The sequence below is a fragment of the Thamnophis sirtalis genome, unplaced genomic scaffold (genome assembly GCF_051295495.1).
Source record: "Thamnophis sirtalis isolate CommonGarterSnake01/CBP01778 unplaced genomic scaffold, rThaSir2_p1.2 scaffold_2, whole genome shotgun sequence".
Classification (NCBI taxonomy): domain Eukaryota; kingdom Metazoa; phylum Chordata; class Lepidosauria; order Squamata; family Natricidae; genus Thamnophis; species Thamnophis sirtalis.
Window position 1 is genome coordinate 8,485,226 of NW_028261382.1, and position 14,863 is coordinate 8,500,088.

Sequence of the window (14,863 nt, forward strand, 5' to 3'; positions counted from 1 at the left end):
CCAGTAGAAAAGAAACGAGGTGGCGCTTGAATTAATATTTTAATCCCGACCGTTAGCCGCTTTCCTGCCAAGTCAGCAACGCTGCGTATTTCTATTTGGGCATCCTTGTGATTCAGCCAGGCTGACAGTTGTCACCTACTTCCAGAAGAGAAACCTTACTTGTGAAATGAGCACACATACATACAATTTTTTTAAAAAAATTAGCAAATGTCACCGTGTCGCTGAAAAGTTTTAATCGGGGCTGTCATGTAGCAGGTTTTTTCTCTCTCGGCAAATACAAAAGGACCTTTCAAGCCGAATCATTTTCTCAGACTTAGCCAGCGTGGAGAATGTAAATTGCAGCCTGATTCAGTTTGCTCAGTGGCTAAGACGCTGAGCTTGTCGATCAGAAACAGAGGTGGGTTCCTACCAGTTCGCACCTATTCGGTAGAACCGGTTCGTTAAATCTACCGAACAGGTTAGAAGAGGTTCCACCAGTGGACCTGGAAAGCAGGCCACACCTACAGAAGAGGTTCCAAAATTTTTTGACTGGTCCTTGGAGATGATTATTCTACACTATCATGCTCCTATTTATAAAACTCAGTGCCTCTGTGAAAGGTAAGGATGACTACTGCGTTTGTGGTGCAATCAGAACATTGCGTGTGTTGAAGTTGTCTTAACGCAACCCAAAGATGCCTTTTAAAAAATAAGTTTACATCATATTCTTATGCATGCCAGTGCTGTGTGTGAGGTAATTTAAGGCGGTTCTGACAAGTGTTGTCGGCATCTTCATATCCAGTCACATGGGTGGCAAGCCACTCCCACAAAGGAGGCCACACCCACAGAGTAGGATCGAACAATTTTTGAAACCCACCACTGATCAGAAAGATCGGCAGTTCGGAGGTTCGAATCCCTTATATAGATCTCCTCCGTGAGCAGGGGGGTTGGGTTAGATAACCTCCAAGGTCCCTTCCCACTCTGTTAACTGTTTACCAAAGCTTGCTAGCCGAGGAGAAGTGGAGAATGGAGAATCAACCCCAAGTCAATGCTGGTTTCCTCCCTCTCTTGCAGGTAAATCGCTTGGCCAGTTGTGCTCCGTCCCCCACCCACCCCCTCGTCCCCATCCATTCCACGCAGCAGCCATGACGTTTCACCCCCTCGCGGCTTACGCACTGCTCCTGGCGATCTCCCGATGCTGGGCTGTCAGCTTTCCCGAAGACGATGAGCCTATTAACGTGGTCGACTACCATTGTAAGTGAGCAGCAAAGTCGAACGGTTGTTGAGAGATTGCCTTGTTTCTTTGCTTCTTCTTCCCCCTCACCGGATAACGGCAATTCTCCCTTTCTTCCAGCCGCCAAGTTTCAGGTGGACTTTAATGGACTCTCTCTATCTGCTGCAGCCAAATAGGCGGTGGGGAAGTGCAAAGTTTTTATTTGTATTTTTTTAAGTTCATTGGCTCTTGCTGGCCATCTTTTATTCATTGATATTCAAGACATTCCGCGCAAGAATTTAGTTTAAGCTCTTCTGCTCCCGGTATATACAGCTAATCAATGCTGCTTATTGATTCTTCAGTTCCGTCCTCCTGACTGATGGCATAACTTATTTTTACTTGCAGATTCCAAGCAATATCCAGTATTTAGAGGACGCCCTTCAGGCAACGAATCCCAACACAAGCTGGACTTTCAACTGATGTTGAAAATTCGAGACACACTTTATATAGCCGGCAGGTAATTTTCCTGCAGTCCACTGATTAAATTAAAATTCCCCGCTTCCCCTCCACCCACCACCACCACTACCCCCGCCCTCCATCTGCTGCCTGGTTTTGCATTTCATCTATACACTTTGTCTTAAAATAATCCACAAGATAATTTCAGGAAAGGAAGGAAGGACTCGGCACTTGGAGACAAGAGACAAGGAAAAGGTGATTTATGGGGCAGGAGAAAAAACTCTGATTGTGATCCATGCAGTTCCAGATCCTGTTTTTCACCGAGAACATAATTTGGACAAACAATTGTTTGTACCAATTCAAGAGCTTGTGCAGAGTGAACCTTGGCAGCTAAAGAGTAGGTTATACTTCTGCTGACCTATGGATTGCTTTTGTGATTTGGGAAGCCAGCCCACCATTAATTCAGTGTGCAAAGCACGCTAAGCCACAAAATGTGGCTTATCCAGTTCTCTCACCCACAGTGATTTTTCCCTGCTTCTGATTTTGGATGGTACATAAACTCGGTTGCGCGGTTCAGTTCCCAATAAGCTGAGATGCAACTTGGCTGCCTGAGAGTTGCATCTCCTGAAAGCAGAGATTGTATAAAGATAGCTTATAAAGACAGAAGGAAGCAAAAGCAGATTAATAGCAATAGCAATAGCAGTTAGACTTATATACCGCTTCATAGGGCTTTCAGTCCTCTCTAAGCGGTTTACAGAGTCAGCATATCGCCCCCAACAACAATCCGGGTCCTCATTTTACCCACCTCGGAAGGATGGAAGGCTGAGTCAACCTTGAGCCGGTGAGATTTGAACAGCCGAACTGCAGAACTGCAGTCAGCTGAAGTAGCCTGCAGTGCTGCATTTAACCACTGCACCACCTCGGCTCAGATTAAAATGATCTACCGGAAGGAAACTAGAGCCTATTTTCTGATTGACGATGATCTAAAAGTCCAAAAAGAGGCATCACAGCCTAGGACAGGGGTCACATGGAGCCGCATGTGGCTCTTTCATCCCTCTGCTGTGGCTCCCTGTCGCTGGTCGGCTCCACAATTGATAGGGCTTTCAGTTAGGACAGGTAGAGGAAAAAGGACACCACGCTAGGAGGAGACTCTATGGTGACAGAACAGGCCAATTACTCTTTATACCTTCCTTATTTCTTCTGACTCCAAATATGATTGTTGATGGTTTTGCAATAGGGCACATTATCAAGTCAAGCTTAACCAAGTCTCCCCAACTTGGCTTGTTTCAGCCTTTGATCTGGGGAAAATGAGCAGTCCTAATTAAGAACAGGTATCTGCTTCTTCTTTTAATAATGGTATGGAGGGACCATGTGAGTTCAAATGGATCTTGATATGATGTCAAAGTATGGTTTTCAAAACAGGCCTGGGGAATGAGATATTCTATTTTTTACTCTGTTAAAGGTTAGGTTTTTAATGTTTTAATGCTGGAAACCACCCAGAGTCATTTGCTACGACATGGACAGCAAATAAATTAAATACAATCAATCCACCCATCAAATTTCTGATATGTTTCTGTTAAAATATTCATGACTGGGAGAGACATGGTAAGAAGGTCAGCCAATGAATAGGCATAGCAACTAAGTCAGGGCAATGGGAGCTTAAACAGATCTGAGTCTGTGCAGATCTGAGTCTGTGCTGAGAATCGAAACTGAAACTACTCTGTCTGCTCTGAACTCTGAGATGAAACTATCTGTTCTCTCCTGCTTGTGTTCTGCTTGTAACTTCTACCAGGTTGAAGGAATCTACTATTGGTATTGTACATTTATTCATCTGTTATTATGTATATAAAGAAGTGAATGAATCCAGCTGAATCAGTTATCAGTGTGTGATTTCTGGATTTGATTTGACAGTTTCTTTTTTCTTCTTCTTCCAGGGACCAAGTTTATACAGTAAATTTGAATGACATTCCAAAAGGGGAAGTTGTTCCAAGCAAGGTTAGAAAAAAAATGCTGTAAATACCTTTTGTGTTTTGTTGTTTTGTTTGTTTGCTTTTAAAAAAAACAAGCATTCTTGGTCGATGACAAAATTGTCTTGTTCTTTCTTTTTTTCTGAGCAGAAATTAACATGGCGGTCAAAGCAACAGGACAGAGAGAACTGTGCTATGAAAGGAAAGCACAAAGTAGGTTTGTCTTTTAAGCAAAATACTTTTAACCCACCGAAATCTTCTTGAAGGGCATGATGGATGCTGTTTTAGAACTGCTAATTAACTCATTGATCTCTTTATGGCTGCAAAAAATCTGGATTTGGGGTAGGTGGGGGCCCATGGAACACTGCACAGTCCTTTTCAGACTGATTTTTCCCAGCAAAATTGAAAAGTCCAAATTAATATTCTTAAGAAATGGGTTGCACTTGGTCGGATTGATAGAAAGAGAACTTCCATTAGCACTGAAATTGTAAGTGCTTTGTTAGCCCCAGATTGTTTTTCCCCCTCCTTATTTCCAGCTCACTGAGCACATGTTCAAAAATAATATTTGCTAGTGAATAGCAATGTGAGCCATTCTCTCTTCTTCCTCTTTTAATTTAATTTCTTTTTTTAGGATGAATGCCATAATTTTATTAAAGTCTTCGTCCCCAGGAACGATGAGATGGTGTTTGTCTGTGGAACGAATGCTTTTAATCCTATGTGCCGTTACTATCGGGTAAGGACCAACGCCCAGACCCGGCCTGATTGTTCTCTGCCAAAATTCAAAGAGCATCGTGATGCACTTCAAAGGTTCCTTATCAACCTTACCATTGTCCTTCTCATCCTATTTTGTCTCTGGCGGGATCGGAGCATAAGTGCTCATCATTCTTTCCATGGCCAGTGCCTTCGTTCTCAAAACAATCCTGCCAGTTAGCAAAAGAAATGTGAATCAACTCACCATCTACGGAGTTTCACAGCTAACTGCTAATTGGAGATTTGAAATTAAATCTGCCTAAATCCTTGTCCAGTTATCTTTATTTCTTTACTTTTTTTAAAAAAAAATGCTTTTATTGTGCATTTTCCTTTATTCTACATCACATTTCCAGTTTTGCAACAACAGTGTACTGGCTGTATCAAGTCCTTTTTAAATATACATAGTAGTATTATACACCCTATTCATAACCATTATTCTTGGAGTCATACAACATACTGTAGTCTCTTTTAAATCCATGATATTGTACATCATAGTTATATACCTTATTTTCATAGCTGTACAATAATGCTCTATACACTTCACACTTTATACATTTTAATCCATAGTCACGTACAGTCCGATAGTACTATTGCTTACTGTATGTATGTATGTATGTATGTATGTATGTATTTCTGCCTGGATGGCTCCCAGAGTGAGCCGATAGACAGAAAAATGAAGCAGTATGCTCCCTCCCATATTTGGGCGTACCAGGGGTTGTGACACAATACATACCTATTTCCCTGGCTTAACTGATAAAGGAGGAGAGCCTGTGGCTTAGTGGCTAATATAACTGCCTAATATGTAATACAGCCCAGGTTCGATTCCCAGTAAGGGTATGGCTAGCTGATGAGAGCTAAATAGCTTGAAATAGATCTATACTAGTCTCCCTTTATTTATTTATCAGCACAAATGCAACACACACACACACACACACACATATACACATACATATACATGTATGTTATATATTTAAAGTCACAACTCCTGGTATGCCCAAATATGGGAGGAAGTTCACTGCTTCCATTCTCTGTCCATCGGCTCGTCATAAGAAACCATCCAGACAGAAACCCAATATTTTTACTGTTGCCCAAAACAACATACATATATGTTATATATATAATAACACATATGTTATTACATGTACCATTAAGTATATGATTCTCTTATTGTATTTCCTTGGTAGTATACCTAATAAGAATAGTTCTGGTTATAGATCTGTTTGTTGTGTTGTCAGTTTTCTAACCACACTGTAATAAAATGTTGATTTAACATAGCATTTGGGGGAAGCAGTTCTGCTGAATTCAAAACATAGTTGTGCATATCTGCCATTTTGTATCTGCATTATGCAATCTGCATTATGCAATCTGATGAATTGAAGGGCTTGGTATCCCCTCGTCCATCCATAAGCTGCCATCACAGCTTGCAGATTCTTTCAAATGAACATAAGAACCAGCAGCCAATGTAGTCCAAAGGTTTTCATTTGTATGATGGTTGAAAAGGTGATTGCTATAAGACACACATATTAATACAGTAAGTCTTTCCCAGTAATTCTAATTCATTAATTTTGAACCTCAAGGAAGCATCCATCATGGATGGTAGGCTTCTGGATGGAAAATCTGGTCCCTGTGTGCTTCCTTGTGCAATACGTCTTCTGCATTGTAGGAGAGGTGTGATCAGATTTAGGAGGGTCAATGAAACTTCAGATTAGCCTTCTTAGTTTGGTTCTCTTCAGAAGTGCTGGGTTTTGACCATGCTGGTTAGAAGCTATGGAAGCTGAAGTCCCACATATCTAGAAGATACCCCTCTGAGGAAGGTTGACATTAGGAATACCTGATTTTGTTGACCTATTACATAGACCAGGGGAAGCTGAAATAACCTAACACCCAAAATGTATCTTTCTTTTTCAGCTGAGTACCTTGGAGTATGATGGTGACGAAATTAGTGGTCTGGCCAGATGCCCATTTGATGCCAAGCAAACCAACGTTGCCCTCTTTGCGGGTGAGAACCTCTTTTTATTCTAATGGACCATATTGATAGAGGAGACAAAAAAAGGGGAGAATGAAAAGGCCTGTGACATCACTGCATCTTCTGGTGTTTTTTTTTAAATGCTAATATACCTTTTGTGGAATTAGAAGCTATTTTGCAGGCCACTTCATTCATTCATTCTTGTTTCGCTTGATACTCCAATTCTAAGAGCTGCTAACCAGAGTGAAATCCATAAAGACCCATAGTTCAGATTTGTTCAAAAGGCCTGGCCAGACTGTCTTAATTAACTTCAGCCATCTGAATGAAGCGGGGGGAAGAAAAATAAACCCCATTTTCCCTGCTCCTGTTGTGAAACCCTTGGCAGTCAGAGCTCAGGTGACCTCCTGTAAATCACCCGGAGCCCCTGCTCTGTGCTCTTTTTATTAACTGTTTACGTGAGAAACGGTTCTGAGGTAATAATAAAATGTTCACATTTCCTACAAGTGTTGCTCTGTCCTACGAGGCACTCAGAAGAGGAAGACTTGCCTACAACTCAAGAGTGGACATTGAAAGTCACAAACCTAGCCGAGATGGCTAAAAATATCAGCATATCTTAAAGACCATTCAAATGAGAGATACAAACGAGACTGGAAAAAATGGATTGACTATATACAAAACAAATACGGGACTAAGAAATTACAGATAGCCTATGCTTAAGATTAGGAATAATCTAAACTGCTTAAAGTTAGTGCAACAGGAAGAAGCTGAGTTTAATGCAGAGATGTTATTAACTTCTTTTTTTATTTTCTTTGTCTTAATATATTTTAGACTGTATTTGTTAAAAACCTATACCGTGTACGGGCTCTGGGAAGTCGGGGGGGAGGGAGGGGGGGTGTTATGGGGGAGGGGGGCAGGGGGATATATAGTATGTGTTAGATTTTATAGTAACGTGATTGCACTCGTATACTGTTGCTCTTTAATTTCACTGTAAAAATAGGACAAGCTGAATATATTAATAGATAGCAGAAATACACCGAAGGGAGGAGTAGAGGGTTAGAAGAAAGAGGGGTAGAGAGGGTGGGAGAGAGGACAGGAGGGAGGGTGAGAAGGAAGGGAGGGAGTGGACTGGGAGAGAGGAGTGGTAGAGGGGGAGGGGAAGTAGGGTAGAGGGGAATGTTGGAGGGAAGAAGGAAAGTTGGAGGGGGGCGAAAGAAAGGGTGTATGGAGGGTCGAAGTGGTACATTGGGTTTGTATTTTTGGGGGTATTGTTGACAAGAGGAATGGCTGTGTTTATTGTTTAATGTTATATGGCCCCGGTTATGCACAGTATATATGTGACTGTACGAAATGAAAAATGGAAAAATAAAAACACATTTGCAGAAAAGAAGAGTCTTCCAACTCTAAATTAAAACGTATGAATAAATATATAACGTGATTGAGATAATGGCAGCGTGGGAAGTGGGGGGGGAGAGAAAGCGAAAGGTAGAAATGATATAAATAGCTGTTGTCAGAGAAGATGTGGCAGGAACGCCGCCGTAACAGAAGAAGGCGGCATCCCTATTGCCACCGAAACGCTCTTTCTGGTTTTCTTTTTCTAGATGGCAAGCTCTATTCTGCCACCGTTGCGGATTTCTTGGCTAGCGATGCTGTTATTTACCGGAGCATGGGAGACGGGTCGGCCTTGCGAACAATAAAATATGATTCCAAGTGGATAAAAGGTACTTCTGTTGAAAGTTGAATCGCGACCTGCAATTTTCCTCTTCCCTCTCCCCATAGCCTTTTTTTCCTCCCCAAAATGAAGAGAATTGAAGTACGTGTTTCCAGAGCGCCGTGATTTTCCACCATTCTGAATATCTGAATTTTCGTCCATTGTTCGCAGGCATCCTCATTTGAAAGCATGCTTTTTGGGTTAATAAAATAGGGAGGTATGTTTGCTCTTTCACCCACCCACCCCAACCTCCTAAAAGTCTGGGTTCTCCCCACCTCTTGTGGGCCACTTAGCAATCAACAGCTCTCAGCCGGCCTGCCAAGAACAGCTATTCTAATTTCCTCTCTCTGCTTCCCTCCGACCAGCAGGCAGAGATGCTGGCATTTTAGGCTATTTCTTTGCCGCAACTAAGGCTTTCAACAGCTGGAGTTTCGTTTCTTCATTTCTGTATTTGAATTGTGCTCCTAATGGATTTGCGCTAAGGTTTTCATTTGTATTCCGGGACTTTAGAAAATGAATCAAAGCAACTGTGCTTTGGAGTTTTGTTTCTGGATTCTGGGGAATTGTAAATCTCTAATACTGTGATACTGTCAAGGGACGCGGCGGCTCAGTGGCTAAGACGCTGAGCTTGTCGATCAGAAAGGTCGGCAGTTTGGCCGTTCGAATCCCTAGTGCCCCGTAACGGAGTGAGCTCCCGTTACTTGTCCCAGCTTCTGCCAACCTAGCAGTTCAAAAGCATGTAAAAAATGCAAGTAGAAAAATAGGGACCACTTTTGGTGGGAAGGTAACAGCGTTCCATGCGCCTTTGGCATTTAGTCATGCCGGCCACATGACCACGGAGATGCCGTGGACAGCACTGGCTCTTCAGCTTTGAAATGGAGATGAGCACTGCCCCCTAGAGTCGGGAACGACTAGCACATATGTGCAAGAGGAACCTTTTACCTTTACCTTGCTGAAACTAAGGCTTTCAACAGCTGGAGTTTCATTTCTTCATTTCCATGTTTGAATTGTGCTCCGAATGGATTTGCGCTAAGGTTTTCTATGACTTTAAAAACTAAAACAAAACAACTGTGCTTTGGAGTTTAGCTTCTGGATTCTAGGGAATTGTAAATCTCTAATACTGTCATAGCCTTTGCATACTTTTTATAGGGAGATATTGATTTTCTTTTTTTAATGTTACCTCTTCCCATCCCTCCCATCTTCTTCTGCAAGAATTTTTTTTTAAGAGGGAGGCTAAAAATACAGTTAAGTTGCAGAGTTAAGTTTCATTATTAGCCAACTTGAAAATCATTTGGCCAAAAACAATAGGATGTGGATTAAGTAAATAAGAATATTGATTTGTGGGTCAACTCTTAAGTGCTCACCCTTTTCCAGTTTTGTAGGTCTTCAAATTCATAGACTCTCATTCCCAAAGAATTGCAATTTAGAGCATGGTTTTCAATCTTGGCAACGTGAAGATATGTGGACTTCAACTCCTAGAATTCCCCAGCCAGTATGCTGGGGAACAATCCAAATGCAGTACAATCCAATTGCTGGCATGTTGGTTGGGGAATTGTGGGAATTGAAGTCCACCAGAGGTGGTATTCCGCAGGTTCTGACCAGCTGTGGAGAACCGGTAATGGAAATTTTGAGTAGTTTGGAGAATCAGTAAATACCACCTCTGACTGGCCCCACTTCCATCTAGTCTCTGCCTCCCGAGTCCCAGCTGATCAGGAGGAAATGGGGATTTTACAGTATCCTCCTGCCATGCCCACCAAGCCATGCCACACCCACCAAGCCACACCCACAGAACCGGTAGTAAAAAAAAATTGAATCCCACCACTGAAATCCACACATCTTGAAGTTGCCATGGTTGAAAAGAACCACTGGTTGGGAGAGTTGACTGTTGATCACCCTACCATGGAATTGACCTCCAACAGTCCTGTAGGGTACCAGGTTGAGGAAATCTGTTGCCAGCTACTATCCAGTCTTCACTATATTTAGTGGAAAGAAGCCAGGTTTATAATGATCCAAGTTGGCTGGCTTTGGGTAACTGGGTTCAGATGTAATTAGCATTTCGGCAATTAGCAGTCCTTGCATTATCCAGCCATCTCTGTGGTGATATAACCCAAACAGCTTTTTATTCTCAGAGCTATGGCTGGGTGGTGCTATAAACCACTGGTGCAGAAATGCTCAATGCTCAGCTGTAGTTTTCCAAACACTCACAACTTCCAAACTTCTCTCCGGAGATGAGAAGGCTTGCACAGTTCAGTGGAAGTTAGTCCCGTAATGATCGACTGTTTTTATTTACTCAGTTGTAATGGAGCCAGTGAGTACAAATAAGAATTTTAGATTCTATAGAGTTGTCTTCTCTCGCTAAATCTGAGAGCCCCCACTTTGAGATGCTAGACGCAGAAACTTCTACAGCAGCGGTCCCCAACTGGCGGTCCGTGAGAAAATGTTGGTGCTCCGCAGAAAAATCCTTTGCATTTTTGATATTGCACCAAATACTATTTATCTTTTTTTTTTTTAACAAATTCAAATTAGTGGTCTGCGGGATTTAAAATTATGAATTTAGTGGTCCCTGAGATCCGAAAGGTTGGTGACCCCTGATCTATAGGACATCCTGATCTGTGACTGAGCACTTTAGGAACTCTTGATTACAGGTAAATCATTTGCTTAGTGACTGTTTTTCAAAACAGTCACAGTCACAAAAACAATACAAAAAAATGTGACTTATGACCGTTTTTCACACTTACAACCAGAGGTGGTATTCAGCAGGTTCTGACCAGTTCTGGGGAACCGGTAGTGGAAAGTAGTTCGGAGAACCGGTAAATACCACCTCTGATTGGCCCCGCCTAGAGGTGGGTTCCTACCGTTTCGGACCGCTTCTGCTGCCCATGCACCATTTTGGCGCCCATGCACCCGAACCGATTCTATTGTCCATGGTGCCATCATGATTTTTGTTTATGTGCATGCACAGAACAATCTCCATTGCAGAATTATTATTATTTTTGCACCGAACTAGCAGTAATACCGGTAACAACCCATCCCTGGCCATGCCTCCATCTATTCTCTGCCTTCCTAGTTCCAGCTGATTGGGAGGGAATGGGGATTTTGCAGTACCCTTCCCCTGGAGTTGGAGGGAATGGAGATTTTACAGTATCCTTTCCCTGGAGTGTGGAGGGAATGGAGATTTTACAGTATCCTTCCCCTGGAGTGGGGAGGGAATGGAGAATTTACAGTATCCTTCCCCTGGAGTGGGGAGGGAATGGAGATTTTTCCAGTATACTTCCCCTGGGGTGGAGAGGGAATGGAGATTTTCCAGTATCCTTCCCTTGGAGTGGAGAGGGAATGGGGATTTTACAGCATCCTTCCCCTGGGGTGGAGAGGGAATGGAGATTTTACAATATCCTTCCCCTGGAGTGGAGAGGGAATGGGGATTTTACAGTATCCTTCCCCTGGAGTGGAGAGGGAATGGGGATTTTACAGTATCCTTCCCCTGGAGTGGAGAGGGAATGGGGATTTTACAGCATCCTTCTCCTGGAGTGGAGAGGGAATGGGGATTTTACAGCATCCTTCTCCTGGAGTGGAGAGAGATTGGAGATTTTACAGTATCCTTCCCCTGGAGTGGAGAGGAAATGGGGATTTTACAGTATCCTTCCCCTGGAGTGGGGAGGGAATGGAGTTTTTATAGTATACAGTACCCCTGTCACGCCCACCAAGCCACGTCCACAGAACCGGTATTAAAAAAATTTTGAATCCCACTATTGCTTACAATTGTGGCAGCATCCCCCATGGTCACTTGATCAAAATTCAGAATCTTGGCAACTGGCATGTACTTAGGATGGTTGCAGTATCCTGGGGTGATGTGATCCCCGTTTTTGCAATGCAGGAGCCAGTTAACAACGGAGTCGCTAACTCAATAACTGCAGTGATTCGCTTAATAACTGTGACAAGAAAGGTGTCAATTGGAGCAAAAGTCCCTTAACCACGGTCTTGCTTACCAACAGAAATTTTGGCCTCAGTCTTGGTCATAAGTCAAGGACTCCCTGCAATGGAAGTACTTAATCCATTATGGTACATTAGCAAATTTCTTTTATTCTCCCCTCCCTCCCCCGCCCTGCCTTTTTAAAAAATGTTAATTGCAGATTTAAACATCTTCAAAATTATACCTTGCATTAAAACCCATCAGAGCTGGAACTCAAAAAATAATAATTTATTTTGAAATGACAGCAGCCACAATTTCTATATACAGTTATCTGGAAGCTCCTGTATATTCAGTAGGAATAAATCTCTTAATCAAACCTGCACAGGATCGTTCTATTAGTCTTGTATAATGCCGAAAACATAGTAAATCAACGGAATGCGCATTTTTTTCTCCACGAGAGCAATATTTTATTTTATTTTTTAGCGCGCCTGACACTCAGCATTTTTCTCACCAGCCCCAATGTCTTGGTGCACTGACATGAAAGATCCACCAGCTGCAATATTTATGCCCAAGCTTTTTTTGCTCCAAACTTTCAACGTAGTACAATCCAAAGTAGGAAGCCTACTTTTCCCCCCCCCCCACCAATGTGGCCCAAGAATAAAGCCATTCTCATCCTCCAACCAATCAACTCAGCAAATGAATGAAGCCGTAGTAACGAAGACCATGGAGCTACAGCCCAATTCCTCGGGGGTCTTTTTACAGTCCATTAGGCTGACGTTAAGAGTCTTAACAGTTTCACTGGAACTTGACTTCATCTCTAGTAGGTGTTGTGCTCCGTGGCACGACAAAACCGCGCTCCACTAAAGCGCGCCCGATTAAACCGCGTCGCTGACATCAGCAGCAGGGCGACAACAGCTTTAAATAGCGCTTTGAAAGCAAGCCGATTCAAGTTAAGGTAAGGGTTAGGGTTAGGGTTAGGGTTAGGGTTAGGGTTAGGGTTAGGGTTAGGTTAAGGGTTAGGGTTAGGGTTAGGTTTAGGGTTAGGTTAAGGGTTAGGATTAGGTTTAGTGTTAGGTTAAGGGTTAGGTTTAGGGTTAGGTTTAGGGTTAGGTTAAGGGTTAGGTTTAGGGTTAGGTTTAGGATTAGGTTTAGGGGGGTTAAGTTTAGGTTTAGGGGTTAATTTTAGCTTTAGCATTTACAGCGTGCTTTTTTCGTCGCACTGTGATGATGTCAGCTACGCGGTTTCGTCGAGCGCGCTTTAGTCGAACGCGGGTTTGTGGTGGAACCATTGTGCTCTACCAGCAGAGCTGGTGGCAGACTCAGGCAATGAGGAAGTTGGGGAGGAAGCTCGGATCAGTTCTGGATCCTGGGGAAGGTTCTGATGAATGCTCAGCATCAGACACAGAAATAGAGCCAGGGCCGTCCAGCATTTCCCAGCCACCGGAGAGGCAGCTGCCTTTGGAAGCTGAGATGAGTGAGGAAGAAGAACAGTTGGGGACTGTTCCAGATGCACATATGCAGAGAGCAGTTAGGAGAGGTGAACAACGGAGGACGAGGAGTCAACTCGGGAAGCAAGGCACACGTGGACGCTGAATGGCCCCTCCCTGGCTGGGGAATAAAGAAAAGGAAAGGGGAGCAATTGTCATAGGAGACAACAGTTCGTATTTCTGGAGATTTTGCTCATTGTGTTTCGTGCCACAAAGACTGCTTGCCAGAACTTAATTCACAGCCTTTTGGCTGTTGCTGCAGTTAACACTTTGAAGGACTATTGCCTGGACTTTTTGGTGGGTGAATGCAATTAATTCACAAGAGGTAAATAAAGAGGGGATTTTTGTGACAAGGAGTCTGTTTCTTGCTTCTGCCAAGGCTGGATCAGAACATCTGGATGCCCTAAAGTGCTTTGAATAACCAGAGCGAAGCTCTTGGCATCCACATCTTTTGAAGCATCAACACAACGGTGTTTGTGCTATCAGAAAGGCTCTAGCAAGTAGGAAGAGTCCTACCGAAACTAGCTGAAGGCTTGGTCAGTTCACACAAGAGTTGATGGGACTCTGGGAAGCCACTGGACAATTGTGATACCGAAAACTCATTTTCCAGCACCAGTACAGCATGATGTTCTATCTCTGGTTCTGAAGGATAGCCCTAACCATTAGGACTAGCAGATGCTGATTATCTCCTCCAGAAGTTATTTTTTCATTCACTTTTGACACCTTCTAAATTGGGGGCCTATCATTGTTAAGTTCCCTACTTCCAAATGAAGAAATACCTCCTAACTTCCTGAACATTTCCATGGTTTGCCCAAGGAGATACAAAGAATCGCGAATCCTATGCCTTGAGTTTCCTGTGTGCCAATTAGACAATGGCGGACACTTAATCCCCAAATAGATGACTTGCATCCCCCAAACGCCTGCTACAGTCCCTTTCATTCCCCGTAAAAATTGCTTTTGGGTACCAGATTTGCAGGGAAAGTCCTTTTACTGAACCAAGCAAAACAGCGGCAGTAGATTAGATAAACCAATAATTGGATTCTCGGTTCCTGATTCCATTAGTCCCATGAGCTAAATATAGGCTATTCGTCATCTGACAGGAGATGACCAAAGTTCATCTAAGGACTTTTTCCAACCATTTCCAGAAATGATGGAAAGTGAATCTAGGCATGTAACTTTCTCCACCCGCTCTGTAGTGTCAGGCCTACAAGGTACCCCAGATCAAGAATTAACTCCAGAGGAAAACTATAACTACACGTTATTAAGGCTGTAGTAACAAGAAACTTGCAAGGCAGTGCGTGCTTTTACCTTCTGCTCTAGCTATATTTCAGCGGTGGGATTTAAATAATTTAACAACCGGTTCTCTGCCCTAATGACCACCTGGGTAGGCGGGGCTCAGTGGTCATGTGACTTCCTGGGCGTGGCCAACT

At 43.0% G+C, this 14,863-nt stretch overlaps 1 protein-coding gene across 9 annotated transcripts in view; it reads left to right on the plus strand.

Annotated features, from left to right (window-relative positions):
- Window positions 1-994: 994 nt before the first annotated feature.
- SEMA6D (semaphorin 6D) overlaps window positions 995-14,863 on the plus strand; it is a 48,018-nt gene continuing 34,149 nt past the window's right edge. For 7 of the 9 annotated variants that reach the window (XM_087704194.1, XM_087704192.1, XM_087704196.1 and 4 more), the window contains exons 1-7: window positions 1,045-1,230; window positions 1,595-1,706; window positions 3,580-3,640; window positions 3,763-3,825; window positions 4,244-4,345; window positions 6,271-6,361; window positions 7,927-8,046. In XM_087704194.1, coding sequence (XP_087560320.1) covers window positions 1,122-1,230; window positions 1,595-1,706; window positions 3,580-3,640; window positions 3,763-3,825; window positions 4,244-4,345; window positions 6,271-6,361; window positions 7,927-8,046 — 658 coding nt within the window. In that variant the 5' untranslated portion in view covers window positions 1,045-1,121. Of the gene's footprint in view, window positions 1,231-1,594; window positions 1,707-3,579; window positions 3,641-3,762; window positions 3,826-4,243; window positions 4,346-6,270; window positions 6,362-7,926; window positions 8,047-14,863 lie in introns of those variants that run through there. The other 2 variants (XM_087704199.1, XM_087704198.1) reach the window with 2 other exon arrangements.